Here is a 27727-nt window from a genome sequence, read left to right as displayed (position 1 = left end):
CTACATCGACGGGTACTTCAGGGAGAGAGAGAGAGGGGGGGGGGGGGGGGGGGGTAGAGCCAAAAAGAACAAAGTGCTAATGTTTGTGCATGAGACGGAGCGGGAGAGGCATAAAAAGAGAGAGACCGACAGAAAGCAAGAGAAAGAGAGAGAGAGAGAGAGTGTGTGTGTGTGTGTGTGTGTGTGTGTGTTTGTGCGTGCGTAAGAGAGAGCGAGAGAGAGAGAAAGAGAATAAGAGAGAGAGAGGGGAGGAGAAAAGGGAGAAGAAAGGGAGGGAGAGGAGCCAGCTGGCGTAGTCTTGAGTCGTAGAGCTGCAGTCTGATATTAGAGACTAGCCACTTCTCAGCCTACCTCTGTCTGGGCTCCAAACCACACAGCCAGGGTCCGAACCAGACACAGCACACCATAGGTTCCCCACTACAGTCTCTCTGCAGCAAGAGAGAGTGAAGGAGGGGAAGAAGAAGATAGAAGGTTTCAGGGAGATTAACAGTGATATAGTATCTTTCTTTCTGATTCCTACTTTATTAATCACTCTCTTTTCTATCTCTCTCTCTCTCTCTCTCTCTCTCTCTCTCTCTCTCTCTCTCTCTCTCTGTCTCTGTCTCTGTCTCTGTCTCTGCCTCTGCCTCTGCCTCTGTCTCTCTCTCTCTGTGTGTGTGGAGCCTCACCGCCTTGCCGGGATAAGTTGCAGTGTAGAGTTTAAGGAAGGAAATAGTCAAAGCTACAATGGGCCAACAGAATGGAGTATAACATCGATTTTTATAAGCATTTTGCCTGGCTGAAAAAGGTAAGAGACTTTATGAGGTTTCACTTTCATGCATTTACCTTGCTTATACATCTGTATAGAGGAATGTTTTTTCTTATTGTAAACAGACAGTGAAATTCCTTGCATACTGGTGATGCACATGGAGAAAGACGTGTATTGTGGAGTTGCTCATTGTAACACAGTTGGCAACATTGATAGTACAGACTCACCTGTTTTGACCGTAAGCTGGAAAGTTGTGCGTCATGCTGTTCTAAAAAGCAAAAAGGCAGTAAATGCTAATAGCGTGAAACTGAGAAAAATGGCTTTTATTTACCTTGGTTTCACAGTAACTTTATGCATTTACTACTAACACGACCCCCATTTTCTCCATAACACAATACAATAGAGGCAGGATACTTGTCCACATGATTAAGCATGTATTTAATGTAGCAATAAATTACATTAACTAATTTTTTACCAAATGAGCAGTTACTGCCTTTTTGCTTGGTAGGGCAGCATAGTACTCACCTGTTCTGTTGTCTGTAATTTCTACACCTTCACAGAAAAGGCCGGTATAGGGAAAAGCTTGGGAATTGTTGAAGAGCAACAGGTAGCATTCAATAAAACATGGTAACCAGCTTTCTGGAAAACACTTTGAACTCTCATTGACATGAACATTTGAGTCATTAAGCAGACGTTCGTATCTACTTACAGTAGTGAGAGCATACATTTTCATACCTTGTTTATTATCTTGGTCGTACTGGTCCCCCATCGGAATCCAAACCTGGCATCTACCAACTGATCCACAAAGGACCCAACTCTCCCTGTGTTTCTTTACTGAACAGGAACAATATGATATTTTACTAATATAAGTTTAGTTCATTTGTATTTTTACAGGGACAGTGCACATTAATCAACGATTCAGTAAAAGTTTTCAACCGCAGTCCCTGGGCAGGTTCTTAAAACAATTACAATACAGACAAACAATGAGCAGTGAGCACATGCAGAGCAACATGGAACAATAGCACTAAAAGCAACAAAACAAAATGCATAAAAGCAAGTGTTTCCACACCTCACATGCTACAGACAACATGGAAAGCAGCAATACACAGCTGGGGATTATGTTCACAAGTCAGATTGGCCTTTAACCATTTCTTAGTTTTTTTGTGAAGGTGGGATAGGTGGTGCAGTTATGCGTGTCTGATGACAGTGGGTTCCAGGCATGGGAAGCTCTCACAGAGAAAACAGATTGACTAAAGGTGCTTTTCCATAAGGGAACTATATCCATATATCCATAACTCTGCAGACGATTCATACATGGTACGATAACAGGAAAATGTCATTTCCGTATGGTTCAAATAGCTATATGGCTAATCTGTCAATCCATCTGTTGAGGAACTTTTACTGAATTTCAGTGAAGAATGTGTAGGCTAATCTGAGTCTGTGGCTGAATGGATGTTATCTAGGATAGGAGGAAAATATTTAAACGAGTCACTAAATGGGAACCAGATCTGGTATGGTGAGCTTGTGCACCAGGCTTAACCTGTTTCACGGTCCCTGCGGGCCAATCAGCAATCAAGGTCCCAGTGACCAATCACCAATTAGGGGCAGGAAACGTGTCGGGAGAAGTGCATTCTGGAATGTGTGAAAGATAAACACCAGACAGGTCAAGAGGTCATAGTACCTGAGGAGAATAGATGAATGGATGGGCAACATGTGTTTTCACTTCAGACTTTGTCCTTCCTCTGGGAGGTACAGTACAGGAAGCACCTGAAATAGACCTGATAGGACTAGACTAGATGAAGTTACGATCAGCCCATTCCTGAATTCTCCTTCACCATCTTGTTGTCATTAGGGAGATGTGATTAACTCTTTGCTGGCTCATACCATCTGGACCTCGTTGTTACGGTGTTAACTTGGACACAAAATGGCCTGATAGATGATTATATACGAAGTCTCTTTCTCTCTCTTTTACCAAACTGACTTGCTTATTTGGACTTGTTTACAGAATGTTTATGTTGGGAAAAAATGTGTTATTTGCAGCACTTGAAATAGCTGAAGAGAGAATGTATTTGCATATTCTATTGTTCAAAAGATATATGGCTATATGCATACTTTGTCTTCTTTTTCCTATGACTCGTAAAGAAAGTTAAACTCCAGCCATATGCTGTGGATTCTGAATCTAAAACAGTTAGATCTGAAGAGTATTCTTACATAGTCTATTCTTACATAGTCCTCACGGTCACTGCGCCACAAACTTACAATGGTTGTGGTTTAAAAAAGTTTGTATTTCTCAGCAATTTGCTCTAATTTTGTTTCATTCTTTATATGAATGGCTAAGCCATTATTTAGGAAGGCCCGAGGTCTTGCGCACTTATATCAAATTATTAGAATACTAAAAGGTTCAACATCATTTGATGAAAGCTTAAGAAGCATAAACCTCTTACAGAATTCCACACTCACGGCCACAATAGGTTATTTAAAATGTAATACCAGTGCTGTGTGTGTGTGTGTGTGTGTGTGTTCTTGTTGTTCTCTCCAGAGTCTGAGCTTTCATTTCAGAGAGCCCTGGTTCAAGGTAGAGCTGACACTGTGGGTAACTCCTCTCACTTCACAGTTGTATTTGTACTGACCACAAATTGACCAGTAACTGACCACTCCTCTGTAGGTAAACCAGCGGTCCCCTGTGAACGGTGAGACTAACCAAGAACGGTTGACACGCTTAGAGGGAGACAAAGAGTTCCTTGTCCTCCAGGTAAGATTACCTTATGGCATAAACAGTGCATGCATGTGTATGTTTTGCATTTGTATGGGAGAGAATAGTGTGTTTCGCTGCACATTAGCATATATCCAGCAGCATACCACTCTGCATACCACTGCTGGCTTGCTTCTGAAGCTAAGCAGGGTTGGTCCTGGTCAGTCCCTGGATGGGAGACCTGATGCTGCTGGAAGTGGTGTTGGAGGGCCAGTAAGAGGCACTCTTTCCTCTGGTCTAAAAAAAATATCCCAATAACACTGCCCTGTGTAGGGTGCCGTCTTTCGGATGGGACGTTAAACGGGTGTCCTGACTCTCTGGGGTCATTAAAGAGCCCATGGCATTTATTGTAAGAGTGGGGGTGTTAACCCCGGTGTCCTGGCTAAACTCCCAATCTGGCCCTCAAACCATCATGGTCACCTAATAATCCCCAGTTTACAATTGGCTCATTCATCCCCCTCCTCTCCCCTGTAACTATTCCCCAGATCGTTGCTGCAAATGAGAACGTGTCCTCAGTCAACTTACCTGGTAAAATAAAGGATAAAAAAATAAGAGTTGTGTTAATGGATATATCCTTCACCTACAGAAATTATTTAAATTCAGCTGAAGTTGAATCCCCTGAGTTGAATATGAGCCTACTGATATACATGAGGATACATTACACTGCATTGCCCCCCTTATGTATTCAGTCATAAGAGAGGGAGGAAGAGAGAGAGAGAGACGGAGAGAGTTGAATTTGAGCCTACTGCAATACAAGAGGATACATTACACCGCATTGGCCCCTTGGTGCCCTCTATAAAATATAAACAGTAGTATCTCTATCATGTATCAGTCATAAGAAGGGAGGGAGAGGAAGAGAGAAAAAGAGGGAAGGAGATAGAAAGATAGGGTGGCAGAGAAAGATACAGAGAGAGAGATGTAGAGAGAAAGAGAGGGATAAATATATATATATATATATATATATATATATACGTAAATATATGAGAGGGGGGGTGCTAATCCAGTGGTTGGCCTTAATTGCTGTGTTGTTTTGTTGTCAACAAGGGTTAGGTACAAGGGCAGTACTTCTTAAGTGTGTGTGTGTAGACTAATTCTCAAGGCTGTTGATTAAGGGTTTTTCTGCAGTCAGGTCCAGACTTGCTGGCTACAACACACCTCTGTTTGTTGGCAGATGTGATGTCTTGTTGTTGTGTATAGGTCTCATGTACACACTACCACATTCCTCCACTAAACTCCATCTGATTGGCTGGTTGAGCCCTGCCTTTTGTAACTGATTGGCTATTTCACTAGTTTGTTTTCTCAACAGCTTTATCTACATCATGAGTAGTGCAGAGCTGGCTTGATGGGCTGAACTGAGAAAAACTCCTGAAGGACAAAGAGTCCTTCATTCAGCTTTGGAAATATTTGCACTGTTAAGTTTCATCAATTAAGGAGCTGATATGTTGTAAAATGGATGGCAGGCAAAGAGAGGTGATTTTAATGACTTTGAGAAAGTGCATATGGATGGTGGGGTTAGATAACTTCCCAGGTCTGGAGGAGTAAAGGATGCAGCCAGGGAGGGAGAAAGAGAGTGTGGGAATGAAGGATGAGCAGAGGACAAGAGGGTTGACAACATTGAAAGAAGGGGTCAGAAATGTTGAAGTATTGCTGTCTACTGGTGTGACTGAGTTTCTACTCCATTCCACACACACACACACACACACACACACACACACACACACACACACACACACACACACACACACACACACACACACACACAGGTGAGCGTTCTGACGGACCAGGTGGAAGCTCAGGGAGTAAAGATCAGTGATCTGGAAAGTTCTCTGGAGGAACACCAACACAAGCTCAACTCTACAGAATAGATGCTGCAGCAGGTAAGACCTCACACTCTGGTCCTCTTCCATTCATACAAACCTTTGAACACCAACCTTATTTACAGTCTCAGTTTAGACTGGCTTCAGCATGATATCAACTTCCTCGATTTGTGTGGTTATCAGGTTCACTTCCGTATCTTCCCGTTTCTATTCAAATTGGGATCTGAAAGTCTGCATCACAGCAGCACAACTTTAATGCCTTCTCCCTTAGACTGACATGATGACATTTGCTTTATGTATGACTAGAATGCTTTAAAATGATGCATGTGTGAGCAGGGGACATCCAAAGCTTCCATCTACTACTTTGTATTTTAAGACTAGCACACACCCATGGCACAAATACTCCTCATACAATAGTCTTATATTCAGTCCACTAGCAGACTAGATTTAGACATGCTCTGTCTCCTAGCAGACTGTCTAGACATGCTGAGTCTCATGGTAGACTGTGTCGTAGAGAGGCCAGCTTCCAGGAGGAAATTCCTCCCTGGGATTCCAGTTAGCCGGGCTCCAAAGTCTCTGACAACCCAAATATTTAGTGTGGTCTGTTCCCATCCAGGACTGATTCTTGGAGTGCAGCGGCCGTCTGCTCTGGTAGGTTTGGTCGTGGTGCTCTGCTCTAGGGCTGGTCTGTCTGGGCATGTGTGCACAGGACCGGGAGCGTAGTCGGTCACACCCCTAACCCCCCGGTGTGTGTGTGTGTGTGTGTGTGTGTGTGTGTGTGTGTGTGTGTGTGTGTGTGAGAGAGAGAGAGAGAGAGAGAGAGAGAGAGAGAGAGAGAGAGAGAGAGAGAGAGAGAGAGAGAGAGAGAGAGAGAGAGAGAGAGAGAGAGAGAGAGAGAGATCTGTCATCAGTGGAGGTGGTGTGTCCATGTCTCCCACTCCTGTGAGGTGCAGTAGTGTTCAAGCTCAGAGCAGACATGGAAACTCAGTCAGAATCAAGGATCCTCTTTACAGCTAAGCTAAGATAACTTCATGACAGCAACATGCATGAAAAGGACTATCATCAGTCCATACAAACTGGAAACTGAGGTAGGACAAACTTTGTATACTAGTAAGCATTTTTGCTACAGTATATCATCATTCCAGGGAGAGGCTTTCAACTGCTCCAAAGTTCCCCTGAACAAATTCTGTATAGTAGGCCATCTTTGTTAGACTGTCATTAAATGCCAACAATGCATTTCATTTGCTAGCCATGGCAAACTTTGATTCTGTTGCAAAAAGTCTATTAAACAGAGGCAAAATAAATTAAATGGGGAGGGACCTACCAGTATTTGTCCAAAATAAACTTTTGATTTGCTCCGTTTGTTTCCATTCAAGGTTCCGACCCTTTTTTACAATTTTCACCTAAAGTGACATACCCAAATCTAACTGCCTGTAGCTCAGGACCTGAAGCAAGGATACCCATACTTTGAAGTTTGTGGAAATGTGAAATTAATGTAGGAGAATAGATATAGATCTGGTAAAAGAAAAAAACGAGTTTTTAAAAATTGTTTTGCACCATCATCTTTGAAATGCAAGAGAAAGGCCATTGTTATTCTAGCCCAGGCACAATTTTGATTTTGGCCCTAGATGGTAGCAGTGTATGTGAAAAGTTTTACACTGATCTAATGAACCATTGCTTATCTGTTCAAAATTATGTATGAAGACTGCTCAAATGTGCCTAATTGGTTTATTAATACATTTTCAAGTTCATAATTGTGCACTCTCCTCAAACAATAGCATGGTATTATTTCACTGTAATAGCTAATGTAAATTGGCCAGTGCAGTTAGATTAACAAGAATTTAAGCTTTCTGCCCATATCAGATATGTCTATGTCCTGGGATTTTTTTTGTTACTTACAACCTCATGCTAATCACATTAGCTCAACCGTCCCACAGGGAAGACTATCAGACTCTATCAATCCCATAGAGGTTAAACGATAAACAGTTTTAATAATGAATACACCCCTGGTTCACTCTGTACAGCAGGGTTGTTCTGAAGGGCCGGGTTTGTTTCCTTGAGACGTGGTCATTATGAGGCATTCGACCTGAGCCGCAAATATCTTATTAGTGACACAGCTCTAATATTTTCCATGTGCACTCTCCCAGAAACCTTAGAAAACAAACCATTTTCTCTTTAAAATGTCTACATTTTTAAATGCCCATGGTTGGACTGCCTCAGTGCTTCAGATATTTTCTTTGGACCTTTGTAAGGCTGTGTTTACACAGGCAGCCCAATTCTGATATTTTTTTCACTAATTGGTCTTTCGACCAATCACATCAGATCTTTTCACATCAGCACTGTTTCAGAGCTGCTCTGATTGGTCAAAATACCAATTAGTGAAAAAAATATCAGAATTGAGCAGCCTCTGAGACTTTGCACCTGCCTGAAATCAACCTAGTTAGCTGTTGAGTGAAATAGGGACATTCAAAGCAGACTGTTTTTCTGATAAAGAGGGATAATTAGTGGCCCAGGCAAGGTCCTAAGCAGCATCATGTTAGATTGATAGCAATCCTCATTTAAATAGGAAGGTAAGTGCTGAGCCTCTACAGTATTTCTAGTTGTTGTTGTATGGCAACTGTGCAGGGTTCTGTGGGCTCTTCACGCTCTCCTCTGCATGATTTGCACTTGTGTGTCTGTCTGTGAGAGGGGCAGTAAAAATAGTGCCCAGAGGCTGTGTATATTTAGCCGTGTGGACAGTGTCTGACTTTGAGAGAACTGAACAGAGCTAGGACGGTAGCTTCTTTAGTGTCCAGTGTAAAAGTTCTGTTTGGACTTGGTGTGGTTGTACTACTTTTTTTTTCTCCATTTGCATGATTGGTGTTGACAAGTGTCTCCCCTTGTGGCAGGAGCTCCTTAGCAGGACGTCACTGGAGAGTCAGAAGTTGGACCTGATGGGAGAGGTGTCCTACCTGAAACTGAAGCTGGTGGACATGGAGGAGAAACAGATTCATGGAGTAGCAAGGAAGCATAAAGCAGAGGTAAGGACACAGACACACGAGGGGTGACGAGTGTAATCCTAAACTTTTATGTATGACTGAGGCGGTTAGATTTGAGTCCCTGAGACAGACTGTACTGTAGCAAGACTGATTTTAGTTTTTTATATTTAATTTTTTAAACATCTATAGAGTAGTGAAATAATTAAGCTTCCCTGAGGGGGTTTGTTTCACATCACTTGTGATACTTATATTTAGTGAAGTGAGCTTTGCCAGGAAATGATAGGAGTGCATGTACACGTCCTGGTCATGTTTTGGGAGATATAACAATGCTGCTGACTTTGACAAACATGCTAAAGACAGTAAAATGTACTCCACCCTCTTCCTGGACTACCTAGGTATGAAACTACTCTCCATGGAGTCATGGCTCTGTGTTTTTAGTTCAACCTGAAATGTATGTTTGCTTGAGCCCATATGGTATGTTGGGTTACCTACACCCATCACATGAAGGTAAGGTCTAACATTTTTCCTCAGAACTACTGCAAAACCGGATAGTTATGTAGTTACTGTAAAAACATGGCTTGTCAAAGAGCCTTTGTGCCCCAGAGCACATCCAGTACTATGTGAAGCCATGGTGGTTGACTGGGTAAACCTGAGGGTGAGTAGGCTTTAATTCGGTGACAGGTTTCAGTTTTTAGTTTAACGTTTTAGTCTAAAGTCCTGATGTTTATGAAATCATGACTGGCCTATTATATGAACTGCAGAGGCAGGTGGTTTCCAAATGAGGAAACCCCACCCCTTTCAAGACCGGGTAGCATAACACTTTAGACAGGAAATGATCCATACCTGTGGTTTGTAATGCAGAAGATATTCAGTACACTTAGTAATATAAGGACATGTGTTGCGATAGTCTTTATGCTCTGGTCATGTACACACTGCCTTCCCTATGAAAGCTGACTGGAGAGAATGAGACCTCTGTTTTGAACATTCCTCTGATGTGCCATGTGTGACCATTCAAGCGTAGAGTATGTGTGTGAATATGCGCACGCACACTGACTCTCATTTTGGAAGCCTCACTGCTGTGGAGCGGAGTCCCTAAGCTCATGGTTATATATAGCTGTGGACAGGTCTCCATATATGTCATATCCTCTATACTGGACACCATGTGATACTTCCACAGTCCAGGTATAGCTCTATGGTTGTTACACTCTAAGTATGATAACATGCCCTGCTCTAATGGGCTAGACTGTTCCTTTCGTGTGGCAGTATCGCGCACACACACGTGTGAGATTAGGTACCTGTTCACACTCCAGTAGGTCAAAAGCATATTTAGACAAGACTATTTCACAGGCCCAGAGGTTGTTTAGATCTCGCAGCCCTTTGTTTCTCATTGTGGCTCACTCAGACGCATCAACCCAAATCACTGCATGGCTTTAAACATTCCATCTGTTACTTTATTAACTAAATGGGTGTAGAAAATGTAGGTAGTATATTGTTGAGGAACACCACGCCTTTTTCATTCTTTTCGGGGTTTTATTTTCCTTATTTCTCTCTTCCCTTTGTCAGAGTGTTGTGAACTTGATTAGTGAGCTGCAGGAGCAGATGTGTAAGTTTCAGGAGGAGATCAATTGCAGGATCTGGGAGAAAACAGGCCAGGCTGACAGTAGCCCACAGGAGGCCAGTGACATTGGGTTCACGGAGGCCCAAAACCCAGACCAGGGGCTCGCCTGTGAGGGTAGCCCAGAGGAGGTACATGCCAGTGGGCTGGAGGAGCCTCCTGACGTGATCCCATTCCCAGGCGTGGAGAATAGCTCCAGTACTTCTGAGGAGCAGTGCTGCTGTGGAAGCGAGAGTGTAGGCAGAGAATGTCTGCATGACCTTTGACCCTAAGCATGTAGTCGTCCCATCACTGTGTATGGAATGATCCCAAGGCTCTGACACTTAGCTCTATGCTTGCACTAAGGAACCCCTCACCACACCTTGTGTAGTTCATGAAACCCAATGCTATCCCATGACTTGTGTAGATAAGGGGGTTGCTGCATGCACTGTACTGCATCGTTTAAGAGGCATTTCACTGTAGTGTTTTGAGTAGTTGGCAGATAGAACTCATGGACTAATTGATAGTCTCCAGACTATTTAAGCAATCCATTATCTGTTGATGTACATTTGTGACAATGACATGTACAATTTGTAAATCCTTTTATCAATGTCCCCAGGTCATACTTCAAGAGCTCAGACTTCTCAAGGAGAAAGTAGACCATCTTGAAGACCAGAAGTCCCAGTATGAGAGGAGACTCAAAGCAACAAAGGTTAAACATGTTAGCCTACCTCATCTCCTGTTCTGTCTAGACTGTACTAGTAGTGCCCAGATTCCTCTGCTATCTACTGCTTTCCTAAACTATGTCCAATCTGCTTTTCTTCCCAGTTAGATGAGTCTTACAGACAAGTCATTCACAAAAGGCTATTTTCTGAACAAATCTGCAGACCATTTTCTTCGTAGAAATGGATTTAAATGGTGGTTAGGTCCTTGTCTCTTGGCGGTATTACAATACCTTGGTTAACACACCATTGCCATACCTCGCTGGCTCTCTCTACCCCTCAATTTCTCCTTTTCTTGAACTTCATTGCACTATTTTTTTCTTAAACTTTCACTCGCTTCATCTGTCCCATCTGCTTTTCGCTCACACTATGCATTTTAACTTGAATCACTGCTAGTGTAGCTCAGCCTTCCTAAAATGTATCTTTTTGTTATACATGGTCATGTTGCGTTACTCTGAACATCAGTGTGCCCTATGTAAAACATATAGCCTGCTCTGGAAAGATGAACAAGCCAAATCATGTAACTACCTGCTTCAGGTGCATTTTTCTGCACCTACTATTACGTCTGCTAAACAGTTTACGCCACCAATAAACTTAGTCTCCAACAGTTTTATGTGGAGGTTTTTGTTATGAGTGTTGACTTAGATTGTCTTTCTGAGTGTTTTTAGCTTATGCATGCTCCTGATCTTACCCTGTTCCCCTATCTCACACAGGCACAGATATCAGACCTCCAGCAGCTCCTGCTCAGTAAGAATGCAAAGATAGACAGCCTGCACGCACAGCTCCTGGCCAGACCACTGTCCTCTGAGACCTCCGAGAGAGGTAAGCACTTCAAAACTGTATTCAGGGTTTGTTATTCTGTAATGAAGGGGTTGTATGTCCTTTGTTGGTGACTAGCCAATAGGTTTTTGTCGGTCATGGATCAATAACATGCTGCGAGTGGTGCTAACGATGGTTCTCTCTTCACCTTGCATTTTCACTGTTGGAGGATATGTACAGGAGAAGACTCAACAATAAGCACAAGCCTTAACACTATTTTAACAACTTTAAAACACTGCTTCAACATCTTGTCCCTTACATGAATTCACTCGTTCATACCCTGTTGTGGGGCTCCAAGAAAATCAAACCCAGGAATGGATCTTGGCTTCCTCGGTCTGGTAACATTTTAATGAGCTCATGTTCTTCAGCTGAGTAGATTATTGAATCCCTTGATCAGAATACAGAATTTCCACTGGGAAGGGACTCTTGATCTGTGAATGTCAGCCAACTGGTGTCCAGTAACAACCTTGATATGTCATCATGCTCTTGCTACTAGAAGTATGGTTAAGTGAGTAAGTTTCATTTTCAGAAATCTTTTCCATTGCCTATTGCTGCCTGTCAACTTTCTCTACTTAATTTCTGCTTTATTGTATGGACCCCTAGCTCATATTGTTGCTTTTTCCCTGGCTAGGAGAGATGTTTTCCATCTGAGAAAAGCTCTGCTCCATCGATTTTACAAAACTATATGCATAAATGGGGTAGAAAAAGAAAGATTGCAAATACATTGTCATATTATGGTACTGCATACATAAGGTACATGATGGCAACTACACTATGACTCCTTTCTACAGACCAGGAGCTCCAAATGTTAAAGACTGGGATGGAGACGCTGCTGGTTGCTAATGATGAAAAGGTGAGTAGGTGTCTGTCAAAGGTTACTACTAATGCATGTTTGTCTCTCTTGGTCCAGTAGTGAGATCATTTGCTATACGTCACAAAATAAAACATTGAACTGACTGATTCCATTGCTTTGTACAGTGTATACAGTTGGGTGCCGTTGTATACATTAAGCAATGTAGGCATACATAGCACGACCATCACTGTTTGAATGGCAGGAGCTGCTGGAAGGCTGATGGCGTACGTAACCACACATCCATAGCACCGCAGTTTACAGCACAGAGCTTTTGTACTCTTAGTTGCACCCACGGGTGGAGTCTTTGAACAAATAGGCCTCATGCGTTCTCGCTCTCTCCGCAGCCATCCGTTTTAGGCAAAGCCACAATTAATGAGTCTTGGATATGCCAGACCTAATTTTGGAGTTTGGTCCATTAAGAGAAACTAGACCAGGCCAGGGGCACTGGCACCACTTCAACACACATGCACGCACTCCGTTACCACTACTGATTTCCAGCTGTGCCCATGTCACACAACATTTCTCAACTCTTATGTTAAAAGCATATGGGGAAAGCCAATTACAGTGCCTTGCTAAAGTATTCAGACCCTTTGGATTATTTCTGTGTTTGTTGACATCATTTTAATCCCACTAAAAACAATCTAGAGTAAAAAAACACATTAGCATAAACATAACAGACTTGCATAAGTATTCATCCCCTTTTGTTTAGCTAAACCTAAATTAGTTCAGGGGTAAAATATGGCTTAACATATCACAAATTACCTGGACTCGCACTGAAATAGTCATTCAAAAATCCAGTCAACCCCTAATGCTTTCTGTCCCCCATACACACATTTAAGGTCCCACAATCAAGTGTTGAATTTCAAGAACAAAAAGCCTCAAAGGGCAGTGATGGGTAACAACCAATCTGACAATGAAAGTATTTTCAGCATGATCTGGTTGATTATTAAACCACCCAGACACATCAGAGTCCTACTGAGCTGCAGGACAGGAATGACACTTCTCAGCGACTATTACCATGAGGCCATTTTTTTTAAATGGCTACGGAGTTCAATGGCTGTGCTGGGAGAACTAAGGCTGTATCAACAACGTTGTGGTGACGCCACAATTGTCTAAACGACAGTGACAAGAATACAAATGTACAGACTGCATGCAACAAGGCACTACAGTACTACTGCAAAAACACACGTACTCCTTTTGGGCTAAATGTAAAGCCTTAGATTTGCGCTTAACACATCACTGTGTAACTGCCTCATTTTCAATCATAGTGGTGACTGAATCATGGTATGGGTATGCTTGACATGGGCAAATACTGGAGTTTTTCAGGGAAGCCTCAAATTGCTGTCTAGCCATGAACCTCTCTCAAGATGTTGGGGATCAATGTTTGAATGTATTTTATTAGGTTAGCTGTTGCAAAATCAGCAGCTACTCTTCCTGTGGTCCACATGGAAGATTACATAATACAGAACATTATTAATGGACACGAACAGCTCAAGTACAAAACTGTTTTAACTCACGTAGCCGACATATCAACACAAACTATCTAGGTCCAATATGGGAGAGTTGTTGTGCAATGAGTTGATTAACCTGATTTAAAAAAATATATATATATTTTTTATAAACTAGCTTTGCTGGAGTTCCATGCATTAACAGCTCTATGTAATATTTTATGTTTTCTTTAATTTGTTCTGTGTTTACGGACTGTGAAAAGACCCCTAGTGACGTGTCAGAGCTGTGTAAGTTGACTCTGCAAACAATTTGGGATTTTAAAACTACTTTTTTTTTTTTTTTTAATAAGTGATGTAGTCGGTCTTTCCTCAACATCCGGCCGTGATTGGGAGTCCCGTAGGGTGGTGCACAATTGGCCCAGCGTCAGCTGGCGTAGGCCGTTATCGTAAATATGAATTGGTTCGTAACTGACTTGGCTAGTTAAAGGTGAGAACTCTTAGCCAAGAGAGACTGGCATACATCGTATTTATATCAGCCCTCTAATTACAATGACATGCAAGATGTACCACTCTTCCAGGCCAGATGCAGCTTAAATAGGTCTTTCCTTGCAGCACTTGACCACACGCCTGGACAATAATCCAGATAAGACAACTGGAGCCTGTGAAACTTGCTTTTTGGAGTGGTGTCAAAAAGCAGAGCATCTCTTTATTATGGATTGACCTCCACCCCATCTTTAAAACCATTGAATCTTTGTTTTGATCATGACTGTTTACGATCTAATGCCAAGTAATCTAGTCTCAATGTGTTCAACAGCCACACCATTCATTACCAGATTCAGCTGAGGTCTAGAACTTAGGGAAGGATTTGTACCAAATACAATGTGCTTAGTTCTAGATGTTCAGGACCAGTTTATTACCGGACACCCTTTTCAAAACAGACCAACTCTGTTAAAGGGCTCATTAACTTCATTAGCTGTGATTTCTGATGCATATATGGTTGAATCATAAGCATACATGGACACTTGGTGTAGTGGCAGTTCATTGGTAAAAAGAGTGGCGTGCCTAGAGATCTGCCCTGTAGTACAGTTTTTAATGGTAGCTTTTCTGAGTTCAATTAGTTTGCCATGTCATGGATTCAGAGCTGAGATTGAAAAATCCTAATTTCTCAACTGGTTATGGTCAATGATATCAAAGGCTGTACTGAACAGTACAGTTCCCACAATATTCTTATCAATTTCTTTCAACTAATCATCAGTAATTTGCCAGTACGTTGCTTGCCCTTCTCTATAAGCATGTTAAGACTTCCTTTGTTTAGAGAAATAGCATTGTATTTGGTCAACTTTTTTATTTTTTCCTCCAACCAAGAGCTGGCAGCAAGCTTGTAGGTGTGCTATTAGGACTAGTAAAGGCTGCTTTACCACTCTTGGGTAGCGGAAATACACTGCTCAAAAAAATAAAGGGAACACTTACACTGTGTTTTAACTCCAAGTCAATCACACTTCTGTGAAATCAAACTGTCCACTTAGGAAGCAACACTGATTGACAATAAATTTCACATGCTGTTGTGCAAAGAGAATAGACAACAGGTGGAAATTATAGGCAATTAGCAAGACACGCCCAATAAAGGAGTGGTTCTGCAGGTGGTGACCTCAGACCACTTCTCAGTTCTTATGCTTTCTGGCTGATGTTTTGGTCACGTTTGAATGCTGGTGGTGCTTTCACTCTAGTCGTAGCATGAGACTGAGTCTACAACCCACAAGTGGCTCAGGTAGTGCAGCGAGCTGTGGCAAGAAGGTTTGCTGTGTCCAGAGCATGGAGGTGCTGCCAGGAGACAGGCCAGTACATCAGGAGACGTGGAGGAGGCCGTAGGAGGGCAACAACCCAGCAGCAGGACTGCTACCTCCGCCTTTGTGCAAGGAGGAGCAGGAGGAGCACTGCCAGAGCCCTGCAAAATGACCTCCAGCAGGTGGTATGAGGGCCTGACGTCCACAGGTGGGGGTTATACTTACAGCCCAACACTGCAGGACGTTTTGGCATTTGCCAGAGAACACCAAGATTGGCAAATTCGCCACTGGTGCCCTGTGCTCTTCACAGATGAAAGCAGGTTCACACTGAGCGCATGTGACAGTCTGGAGACGCCGTAGAGAACGTTCTGCTGCCTGCAACATCCTCCAACATGACCGGTTTGGTGGTGGGTCAGTCATGGTGTGGGGTGGCATTTCTTTGGGGGGCTGCACAGCCCTCCATGTGCTCGCCAGAGGTAGCCTGACTGCCATTAGGTACCGAGATGAGATCCTCAGACCCCTTGTGAGACCATAAGCTGGTGCAGTTGGCCCTGGGTTCCTCCTAATGCAAGACAATGATAGACCCCTTGTGGCTGGAGTGTATCAGCAGTTCCTGAAAGAGGAAGGTATTGATGCTATGGACTGGCCCGCCCGTTCCCCAGACCTGAATCCAATTGAGCACATCTGGGACATGTCTCGCTCCATCCACAGACTGTCCAGGAGTTGGTGGATGCTTTAGTCCAGGTCTGGGAGGAGATCCCTCAGGAGACCATCCGCCACCTCATCAGGAGCATGCCCAGGCATTGTAGGGAGGTCATTCAGGCACGTGGAGGCCACACACTGAGCCTCATTTTGACTTGTTTTAAGGACATTAGATCAGAGTTGGATCAGCCTGTGGTGTGGTTTTCCACTTTAATTTTGAGTGTGACTCCAAATCCAGACCTCCATGGGTTGATAAATTTGATTTACATTGATCATTTTTGTGATTTTGTTGTCAGTACATTCAACTATGTAAAGAAAAGTATTTAATAAGAATTTCATTTAGATCTAGGATGTGTTCTTTTAGTGTCCCCTTTATTTTTTTGAGCAGGGTACTTTGGCTTCCCTCCAAGCCTGAGGACAAAGACTTTCCTCTAGGCACAGTTGACCTGACCGCGTTGAAGTGGCTAGAGTCCTCAGTAGCATTCCATCGAAGTTGTCAATGCCAGGAGGTTTGTCATTGATTGGTAACAATTTTTCCACCTCTCCCACAAACTTTACAAAATTAATAACAAAAAAAAAGTTTTATACATGAATACGATGGCTCACTGTTTGGCATTTCCTGCCAAAGTTTGCCCACTTTGCCAATAATGTCAATAAAATAATTGCCAACACTAAATGGCTTTGAATAAGCCATCTGAGTTTTTCCATTTATATAATTGATCTTGGCTTCATAATGCAGTTTCTTTTTGAGTTTAGTCACAATTTGCAGTACGTCAGCCAGTCAGCTGCGTAGACGACTTATTGGCCACTCCTTTTGCCCTATCTCTTTCAATCATACAGTTTAAGTTCCTCGTCAATCCATGGAGCCTTAACAGTTCTAACAGTCTGTTTTCTTAACAGGTGAATGTTTATCAATAATTGGAAGAAGCAATTTCATAAATTCATCAAGGGCAGCGTTTGGATGCGCCTTTCATTAATCACATCAGACAAACATATGTAACATCCACGTAAAATATTTTGTATGATCTCTTATACACGATTTTAGGATAGGCTTTGAAAAGTTGTCTTTCCTGACTATAGCGACAGTGTGATCACTGCATCCAATGGGTACGGACACAGCTTTACAATAAAGTTCTACAGTATTTAACAATGTGATCGATACATGTGGATCTTGTTCCTCTGGTGTTGTTGATTAATAACTTGAACCAGATTAAAAACACTGGTTACAGTGAAGCTTCCTCTTGAGCAGACGGCTTGATGAATCTGTCAGTATTCAGGACCCCATGAAAGTGTGATGTAAACAGTCTACTTTCATGCTTTTCACACATTTAGATACTGACTGTTAGCACTTGGTGGGCTATAGCAACACCCAAAATGAAAAGTTTTTTAGATTTGCCAAGTGAACCTGCAACCACAACACTTCAATAACATTTGACTTAAGCTCTTCTCTGAGCATTACAGGGATATGACTGAATATACAGTGCATTTGGAAAGTATACAGACTCTTTTTCCAAATTGTTACGTTACAGCCTTATTCTAAAAATGCTTAAATTGTTTTTAACCTCGCCAATCTACACACAATACCCCATAATGACAAAGCAAAAGCATTGCTTTGAGTCTTCTTGGGTATGACGATATATGCTTGGCACAACTGTATTTGGGGCTTTTCTCCCATTTATTCACTGCAGATCCTCTCAATCTCAGATTGTATGGGGAGCATCAATGCACAGCTATTTTCAAGTCTCCAGAGATGTTCGATTGGTTTCAAGTCCGAGCTCCGGCTGGGCCACTCAAGGACATTCAGAGACTTGTCCCGACCCTTCCTCTCTCTCAATGACTTTCATCTTACCATTCTGTTTCTACTCATCGTAGTGACTGGGAGAACTGCAAACTGTTCTTCAGTTACTTGAATCCACCTGTATTTTGACAAAACACAAAGCTATTTTCTTGTAACAACTGCTTGTAGAACTTTGTCATGGTAGCTAGCAACACAGGTTACGCTGTTTCTCTTTGCAGATCCAGACAGGGCAGGGCACAGGGACGATTGAACCTAACAGCAGGGATCTAAACGGCCACAAACTCGGGACGATCTGCGGTCCCAGCCACAATGGCTAAACGCTTTGCGGTCTGCACCTCAACCCCTCAACCCCGCTAGGTAAATTGCTCCTCAGACCTGGCCTTAGTTGGCAAGATCACTGGACAGAGACTAGCAGTCCCAGCAACTGATGCCAACTGTGTCGCGGGATCCAAACTAAAAAGTTAGCTATCTACTAAGAAACATATCAAAACACAACCGAGCTCTTCCTCGTTTCATGTTAAACAGGAAGTGACGATAGTTATTAAAAAAGAATAGGCAAATATTGCACAATCCAGCTGTGCAAAGCTCTTAGACTTACCCAAGAAGACTCATGGCTGTAATTGATGCCAAAGGTGTTTCTAACATGTTTTGACTCTTGGAGCTGAATATTTGAGTTATTACTTCTTTTTTTTTGTCCCACTTTGGCATTTTGTGTAGATTGACAATTCAATTTTAATACCACTTTCTAGTACAAATTGAGAAGAAATACTCAGAATACTTTTTGAAAGGTACTGTATGGATTCATCTCCCTGTTACAGGACCGGCGTATTGAGGAGCTCACACTGCTCTTAGTCCAGTGCAGACAGTTCAGAGATGTTGTGACCCCAAGACAAGGTAACAACCTTCACTACCATACTCTAGTTATTGATTTTTATTTTTTATTGAAAGGGTAAAACATTCCTTACATTCAAATGTATAATAAAGCAGAACATTTCCATTACTCATGATGGTATAAAGCAATGACACTTTCTTTTGATAGCTCCACCCACTATCCTCTCAGTATCCAATGAGAGGACTATGTCGAGCAGCAGCGAAGAAGAGGAGCATGGAGTGGTGATGAGGACAGTTCCTCCCAGTGCACTACCTGAGAACACAAAGACTGAGGTGGGTCAGAGGAAGGGGAATGTTCAGATGGGGGAACACATTGTTCTCTCAGCCCCAAGCATACACTGACAATTACTCCAGTTTTCAGTATCAGCATAATATGAAGGTTGAAAGTGCCTTTGGATTAAAACATGATTGATCCTGCCCAATGTGGTTCTGAAGTCTCATTTTCCCACAAGTCTTCTCTTGAACTAGAGGCTGTGGTGCTACAGTCATATTCCTCGTTCCCTGTCCTTATCTCCATCTCTCCTCTGGTCCAGATGTCCTTCAGCGGTTTGTCCCACCTGCCAACCCAGAAGGGGAGAGAACTCTGGTGAGACTCTGGGGAATGGAACACCTTTTACGGGACTGCACACAAGGGACTGCACACAAGGGACTGCACACAAGGGACTGCACACAAGGGACTGCACACAAGGGACTGCACACAAGGACATAATTGACTGCACTAATCAAGATTTTTCACTGGGAATGATCAGATGATAATGTGTTTTTATCAGGACGCATCCCCGACTTTTATCAAGCAGTATGGACAACCTACAGAATGGATCTTCACCGAAGGTAGTGGAGACATTTTCATCTGTTAACATTTACTGACCAGAGTAGAAAAATCTGACTAGAAAGGGCATTACTTTTCTCCCCAATCTGTATCACAGCACTGACTCCTTGTCATCTAATGACTGTTCTTCACCTTTCCTATCTCTAGCATGTAGTGGTGATTCCTGTAGAGGCTGAAGTGTCTACTGCGGTATTATAACTGTGAACAAAACTCTTCACTTTCATATCTAACCATTACTGTTCCCTTTGTGTTTGGGTCACACTTCTGACCACATTGTTTTGTCTTGTCAATCAGAATTTTACAGAAAAAAATCTATGAATTTGAAGTAAAATGAAACATTGTATTGGTCTAATTGTTTCATTTATCTGTTTGTTCTCCAGAATGGGCCTGTAGATAACAGGTGCCAGACCTTGCCGGTGAAGTCCTCCCTACCAGAGCATAATGGAGAGTGCAGTGAGACACCGAGCCAGAGGTCTCTAGAGGGGAGTGAAGACGGAGACTCAAGTAAGTCTGAAGAAGCACTACCCCCCCCCCCCCCCCCCTCCATAGGTGCTTCAGACACCTTCACTTCAGAATATACTGTAGGTTTCCCTGTGTCTTGTTTATATAGTGGACAGACCTGCTCTGAGAAAACAGATGTGCTTAGTTCTGGCCCCTTCTACACCACAGAGCACAAAGCCCCTGGTAGATCAGACCAAGCCCTGGTCCTCCCTTTGAGACAGGGCACATACACAGGTCTCTGATCAGTGGCTAGTGGCACTGTGATCAAAGCTAATAATGGAGAGGTCCCAGCCGGAGCAAAGGTCGCTTACCTCAATTCCACCTTCTCTTTCTAAATGATCAAGGTCCACACAACCCCACCCTCTCTCATGGACCACACTCACCCCAACTCCACCCTGGGCTTTGGAGTGGCAAAAATCAAGCCCATGAGTGTATGATCCTCCCACAAAATGAATCTATTTTGGCCTCCCAGCTGTAAATGGTGCCATATTGATGCGGTGGTGGGATTTTGTGCTGTGCACATAAACGGGCACAGGCCCAGCAGCTGGAGCGCCTTTCTATGTGCGCTCACTCCTGTTGGGTGGTCGGTTTGAGCCAAAGGCCTCCAATACAAACATGAGAAAGCAAAGCGCTACCAATCCCCTAGTGGGCCCATCAGTGAGTCTTACTGGGGTCTGACACACATAACTAAAAAGACATTCAACAAAATACTTTACAATTTACATAAAAACAAAAACATGTTAACATAAAACATGTTAACGCTTTTAAGTGTGTGCGTGATCATCAATCAGTTACACATACATGTCAGTACATAGACACAAGATGGTCATATGGGGGAGAGACATTGTGCTGTGAGGTGTTGCTTTACTTGTTATTTTTTAAAACCAGGTTTGCTGTTCACTTGCACTATATAAGATTGAAGGGAGTCATGCACTCATGGCTCTGTATAATACTGTATGTTTCCTTGAATTTGTTCTGGACCTGGGGACTGTGAAAAGACCCCTGGTGGCATGTCTGGTGGGGTAAGTGTGTGTGTCAGTGCTGTGTAAGTTGACTGCATACAACTTGGAATTTCCAATACATTCATGTGTCTTATCTTTCAGGGATATGTACACGTAAGAGTGTCCATGACACTAGCTATGAGTTAATTAACATGTTTGTGCTAGTCATCTCTCCACAGGCTATTGGCAATAAACAGAATTCAATCATTAAGACTGAAGGTTCCCCGCCTGTATGAAACTTACTTGCACAAAGATAACATCAGCTATTTGTGTTGCGGGCCTGGAAAGAAATTACTTTTTTGAAAAAGTTGATTTCTTTCATTTTCAAAAGCAACTCTAATGAAAACTAAACCAGAACCTTCGCACAGATGTAAACGTCCGATTGAAACAACTAGAAAATAAATAATATTTTTGTTCTTTCCCCCCTTCTTACAGGAAAGACAGAGAAAATGGACGACACCTCATCCTCTGACCTTTCACCCCAGTCATCAGGGGCGGAGTCAGGTCAACAGACTATTGGCTCTCCAGAGCACCTGAAGAACAATAACAGTATCAGAAAACTCTGGGGAAAGTGAGTGGGTATATTTAAAAAAAAAAATATATATATATATTAGTAAATTAGGCATATGTACCTCACCTAAAATGGCAAGCTTTGAGATGTGAATGACACCCAAGTCATGTATATTATCTACAGTATGTCTATGAAATCAAATACTGTCCTCTCTTCCAGGATCAGGCGGACCCAGTCAGGGGGTCTGCAGGGGGAGGACCTGGAACCAAACCAGTTTAGGAGAGGGGGGCTGCGTGCCACAGCGGGGCCAAGATTGACCCGGACCCCTGAGTCTGGCAGCTCTGTTCGGTAAGACTGCGTTTGGGGGATGACTCCTTGACACCACATAATTCCCCAGTAGATTATTGGAATGAAAAAAAAATGTAGTAACACTTAATTTAGAGCATCTACAGATTTCTACTAACCTTAACCCCTACCCTAAACCTTATTATTAACCTTACAGTATCAAACAGTTGCTTATCAACAGATGGCTTGTTGATAGTATGCCCATATGTAGAGCATCTACAGATAACAATTCCAGACTATCCAAATAAAGGGTGCCCAAGATGTGACCGACTGCCTCAATTTGGTCTTATGTAGCAACGTTTGAAATGTTTTTTTTACATTAGGTAACAACAGCATAACTGGTGCATTTTAACACCAATAAATCTGTGCATTTAATATATCAATCTAGCAAACCAGGCAACTAAATGCAACTTTCTAAATGTTTTTGCTTAGTTTTCTAGCTTGTTAGAAGGTATAAACGGTACAGTGAAACGGTTACTTGCAGTCTTTCGTTTAGACAGGTAGCTCTGTAAACAATGAACCATAATCCCAACTCATAATATTAATACTCAGCATGACTCTACAGGTAGTTAAAGCTAACAAACTAGCTAGGTTCAATGTTAGCTAGCTAGCTAACATTAGTCTATAACTAGCAATGTAAATAGCTCTGAGATACAAATAACATTATTGCACAGATCATACACGTAATATTAGCCAGCCAGCTAGCGTTAACAGTACACTTTAACGTGCAATGAAAAATTATGTTCTAACAAAATTAGAAGATAATAATATCTGAAAATGTAGCTAGCTAGACTCTCGTACAGTATAAACGCTTCTCCCTCTTTGTCACAAATGCCATGGTTGCCCTTAGTTTGACAATGTAATCCAGACAAATGTATACTACAGCCTTCTGTGTTCTCTTTGACTCCCACGGCATTTGCAATCAAAAGCCTGCATTTTCTCCATCTCCTTAGCGATCATACTCTGCTTCCACCAGGCATTCCACTGATTTCAAAACACTGTCCTCCCAGAAAGTGAAGAGCCTTAGCAACACTGCAGTTCTTTGTGAAATCTTTCACTAAATGCCACTTTAGAAAGTATTATCTTAACATACTTAGCAGCTCATGTTATAGACAGAAGCATGCTACATGGCAGACCAATCCGAACTCCTCTCTCGCCATGTCCAGCCCAACCATTATCTCTGCCAATCATGGCTAGCGGCAGGTAGCCTTGCAGGTAGGAACTTTGGGCCAGTAACCAAAAGGTTGCTGGATCGAATCCCCGAGCTGACAATTTAAAAATCCCGATGCGCTGAATGCGTTGATGTTGATTTAAGGCAACTCTCATTCAGAGTGGTTGGGTTAAATGCAGAAAACAGATTTCAGTTGTACAACTGACTAGTTATCCCCCTTTACTGTTTTTCCATGGTTAAACCAACTAGGCTCATAATTTAACAAAATCAATTTTCATTTACAGACGGCATACAAGTTTGTTTTTAAAGGAACATGAAAGTTCACATGTTCCAGAATACATTTCTGCAAAAAAAGCTTTTTGATAAAATATGTAATTTGAATTAAAAAATGTCTCCAGTATTGACTTGCGACATATGCCTACTTTACTGAAATGAGTAACATATGTTTGCTACTGCACCTGTTTCAATATAGGGTATACTGTTCATAGTATAGATGTTGAGTTGGCCAAATACAATACATGTAGACAGATGCAAAACAAGGTTTTCCATTAGTATTCTCTCTCGCTCTCACAAATTCTTCATGGTTTCTATCATTCTGTCTATCAGGGATATGAACACACCATTCAGCCAGTGGACCAGGGAGCAGGTGTGTGGTTGGCTGGAGGACTATGGTCTGGGCCAGTACGTCAACCTGACCCGGCAGTGGGTCGACAATGGACAGACGCTCCTGTCCGCAAGGCCACAGGACTTTGAGAAGGTCATTGAGGGCGAGAGGGTTTCTACCATGATGAACTTAAAAACATACAAAATAGTTGCTTCTATGGTGCCCATATTTATGACAGCCTCAGGGTCGCAAGTAGGTCAAGTCAGTCACTCATGTTCTGAAGTTAGAAACAGTCATTGATTGGCCTTGGGAAACCACAGTAAAACCTTGCATGTGTTTTTGAACCTTATTTTAATGTAATTGTTTCTGTGTCCACAGGAAATGGGTATCAAACACCCGCTACACAGGAAGAAACTACAGCTGGCTCTAAGGGGGTTCAGTACTAAAGCCCTGGAAAAGTCCTCTGAGCTAGACCACATCTGGGTTACACGTACGTCGTCTACAACTTAAACCGTACTATTAAAATCTACTATATTCAGACGTTGCCAGAAGTGTGGTATTTGAGGTGCACAATGAGTCAACTGCATTGTCTGTAGGATATTTTGCTGGGAAATGTTCCTTGTTCAAAAGGAAGTTAAATGGTTAGCTCTGATTGGTCACATGCAGGATGGTTGGATGACATAGGCCTTCCTCAGTACAAGGACCAGTTCCATGAGGGGCGAGTGGATGGCAGGATGCTCCAGTATCTCACCGTGGTAAAGCTAAACAATGAGATTTTTGAAAGTGAATCCTGTTTACGTGCTCATGTGATATCATCACCATTTAATATACAATTAGTATAAAAGTGTTCCCATACAGTGAATATGCCCTAGCTTTCCTACTGAACTACAGTGAATATGCCCTAGCTTTCCTACTGAACTACAGTGAATATGCCCTAGCTTTCCTACTGAACTACAGTGAATATGCCCTAGCTTTCCTACTGAACTACAGTGAATATGCCCTAGCTTTCCTACTGAACTACAGTGAATATGCCCTAGCTTTCCTACTGAACTACAGTGAATATGCCCTAGCTTTCCTACTGAACTACAGTGAATATGCCCTAGCTTTCCTACTGAACTACAGTGAATATGCCCTAGCTTTCCTACTGAACTACAGTATCTAAACTGTTTCCCAGAATGACCTGCTTTTCCTGAAGGTGACCAGTCAGCTCCATCACCTCAGTATAAAGTGTGCTATCCACGTCCTCCACGTCAACACGTTCAACCCCCACTGCCTCCGACGCAGGCCTGGAGAGGAGGTGAGAGGGTTAGGACCCTGAGGAGGGAAATGAGAGGAGAAGCAAAAGTTGGCAAGATGGACGAGAGGAAAAGTTAGAATGAGGGATGAGAAATTAGTTAAAATTGGTTTAATAAGATTTTACTGCTCAGTGGAGGAACTCTCATTTCTCTCTCCCCTGGTCAGAGGAACCCCTCTCCTTCAGAAGTGATCCAATGGTCCAACCATCGTGTGATGGAGTGGCTTCGGGCAGTGGACCTGGCTGAGTATGCACCCAACCTACGGGGCAGTGGGGTACATGGAGGTCTCATTGTGAGTGGACTGCACCTCAGAACCATGCACGTGTCCCAATTCCCCAAACTTTTCTGAAGTGTGCAGTTGCACACTCCCTGTCATCTGCAGGTACACACTTTGGAAGAAGACTGGAGAATGTTCCTACCTGAGTGAGCTCCAGCCCTGTCCTCTACCCCTGTACTTTAGATTCTGGAACCATGGTTCAGCTCTGAGACCCTGGCCATGCTGCTGAACATCCCCCCTCAGAAGACCCTGCTCCGCCGCCACCTGGCCACCGCCTTCACCACCCTGGTGGGGATGCAGGCCACTCTGGACAAACGGGATTATGCCAACGCCACCGGCCATGCACCCCTCACTACCGCCGCCAAAGTCCGGGTACGACTGCTGTGTGTCCATGGAAGAAGGCCCATGATTACTATATAATGTGCTGTGAATACTGTGTACATGCAATGAAATCTGCCTAATATGCTGCTGTTGAGAGTTTTAGAAATAATCCACAGTAGTTATTGTTCAATATACGTATTGTGTACAGAGGACCCTAGCTTAAGCGCTTGTCTTCCTGTATTATTTCAGCCCAAGAAGCTTGGTTTGACCCACTTCAGTCACCTGAGGAAGAGGAGCCCAGATAATTTGGCGGACTACATCTGCCCGATAGACAGTGGGGGCCTTTCGGTCATGAATGGGGTTTCCCACCGGCCGTACGCAGGGGTCCGTGGCCTCAGCCCCATCCTGGACAGCGAGTCAGAGAAGCGGGAACCGGTGGGGCCCAAAAGCTGACACTGATGCTCCCCTCAGCCAATGAATGCAAATCTTATGGCTTTTAAACCCCACCCCACATGCCTACGTAAACACATCCCCGCTCTCCCTGAATCAAGTTGCTGATTCAGTGTAATTTCTAAAGCAGTGTTTTTACCAAATGGTGATTCACTGGACAATATACTGTGTGTGCATATAATGAATATCAGCAGGATGTGCTAATTGGGTATTTGCTGGATGATAATTAGCTGGATGTGCTAATGACTTGTTTACTGGATATGCTTATTAAGTAATTGACCTGGATATGTTGAAATGATGACTGACCTGACAGGCTAAATGAGGATTCATAATGCTATGGTTGTATAATGGTTCCCTTTTGAAAGCTGCTCTCTGCATTCCTGGGAACATGAGATGGATTAAATGTTCCCATCTTCTGTAATTGCTTCAGAACACGACCCTTATGATGTTACTGACCATTGTAGTCTTCCTCCTTACCTTGCTGGATTTCTTAGCCTTTCTTGAGTTATGGTACAAGTGAAAACCTATTCTATAAGCTTGTTTGATTTATTTTGTGCTATATTTAATAATTGGCAAATTCACAAAACGAGGTGCTCATGAAAATTCAGGTTTGCACACAATACCCAACTCAACTGGCCTATAATTATATATTGAAAATAAATAATAATTTGCAGGTGATTGTTTGGTTCATTTTAATCCTAAATGCATTATTTAATGTGGCGTAAGGTGATTGGGGTTAAAGGCCACACTAGCCAATATTGACTCTGAAGCAGAGTGCTCTTGCTGACTGACTCCACTATAACACACATCATGGATTATAGACGATGCTACAGCGGCTTCAAATAATTATTCCGTCAATGCACACCTGAATTTACGGCTACATCTGTACTATTGTATACCATCATGTGACTGGTAAGCCATGAATGCTAATGTTTTCAGATTGCTGATTTAATGTTCCATCAGGCATCCACTGAGGACAGTTGTCTCCAGCTCAGACTCTGAGAACAACCTGGTGAGTTTTAGCATTGTTTTTCAGACAACTGAAGACATGTTCTTTATCGTACAGTATGTCATTTTCCCTCATGGTGTTTGTGAAGCTATGGCTCAAGTTACAATGCTACAGTAGGTGGAGTATAATTCAGTATGTTGGACTGTTATGTACCATGCGCCTCCATGTTATTGCAACATTATGGTCTTCATTGCATCCTCAGGTCCATCATTAAAGTTATACTTTAGCCTCTGTATAGTCTACCTATGTGTTATTCCAGTGTGACGAGCCAACGCAGTGAACAGATTCTGCCTTGGAATTTGTGAGAAGCAGAAACCAAACTAGCAGAAATTCCCAGAAAGCCCTGTGTACTCACCCTCGTGAAGATCTGAAGTGGAGGATGGCTCTCTGAAGGATATTTTTAGGTTGGAAGCCCACACCCAGTTATTCAGCTATAATAGAGGGAAATCAATGGCTGTAAAAAAAATATATTTACAGTTTATCAATGCAACTTCTTTGATCAAGAAT

General features: G+C 42.6%; 1 protein-coding gene across 10 annotated transcripts; it reads left to right on the top strand.

The window, feature by feature from the left end:
• The first annotated feature begins 466 nt into the window (after window positions 1-466).
• LOC110506624 (liprin-beta-2) lies at window positions 467-27453 on the top strand. 10 transcript variants are annotated; one of them, XM_036963565.2, is made up of 22 exons: window positions 467-787; window positions 3414-3500; window positions 5264-5377; window positions 8206-8337; window positions 9859-10146; window positions 10509-10601; window positions 11325-11433; window positions 12222-12283; window positions 18834-18909; window positions 19055-19179; window positions 19440-19492; window positions 19677-19737; window positions 20116-20239; window positions 21673-21808; window positions 21968-22096; window positions 23871-24021; window positions 24247-24358; window positions 24535-24623; window positions 25043-25165; window positions 25330-25455; window positions 25624-25812; window positions 26011-27453. In XM_036963565.2, the coding sequence occupies exons 3-22, from the start codon at window positions 5366-5368 to the stop codon at window positions 26212-26214; spliced, it is 2394 nt and encodes a 797-aa protein (XP_036819460.1). In that variant the 5' UTR covers window positions 467-787; window positions 3414-3500; window positions 5264-5365; the 3' UTR covers window positions 26215-27453. The 10 variants fall into 10 exon arrangements, 9 of the variants coding, with proteins under 9 accessions (XP_036819460.1, XP_036819464.1, XP_036819463.1 ...); XM_036963569.2 differs by lacking the exon at window positions 9859-10146; XM_036963564.2 differs by lacking the exons at window positions 467-787; window positions 3414-3500; window positions 5264-5377 and adding an exon at window positions 6277-6405.
• The last annotated feature ends 274 nt before the right edge of the window (window positions 27454-27727 follow it).

The sequence above is a fragment of the Oncorhynchus mykiss genome, chromosome 26 (assembly GCF_057628025.1).
Source record: "Oncorhynchus mykiss isolate SJ-2025 chromosome 26, ASM5762802v1, whole genome shotgun sequence".
Taxonomy (NCBI): Eukaryota; Metazoa; Chordata; class Actinopteri; order Salmoniformes; family Salmonidae; genus Oncorhynchus; species Oncorhynchus mykiss.
This window is presented reverse-complemented; position numbering and strand designations above follow the sequence as displayed.

Coding starts and splice junctions, on each gene's coding strand:
- LOC110506624 (XM_036963564.2), top strand. CDS start 6,349: ATGACAGCAACATGCATGAAAAGGACTATCATCAGTCCATACAAACTG. Junction 19,180..19,439: donor CTGAGAACACAAAGACTGAG/GTGGGTCAGAGG, acceptor CCTCTGGTCCAG/ATGTCCTTCAGCGGTTTGTC. Junction 24,624..25,042: donor TGCTCCAGTATCTCACCGTG/GTAAAGCTAAAC, acceptor ACTGTTTCCCAG/AATGACCTGCTTTTCCTGAA.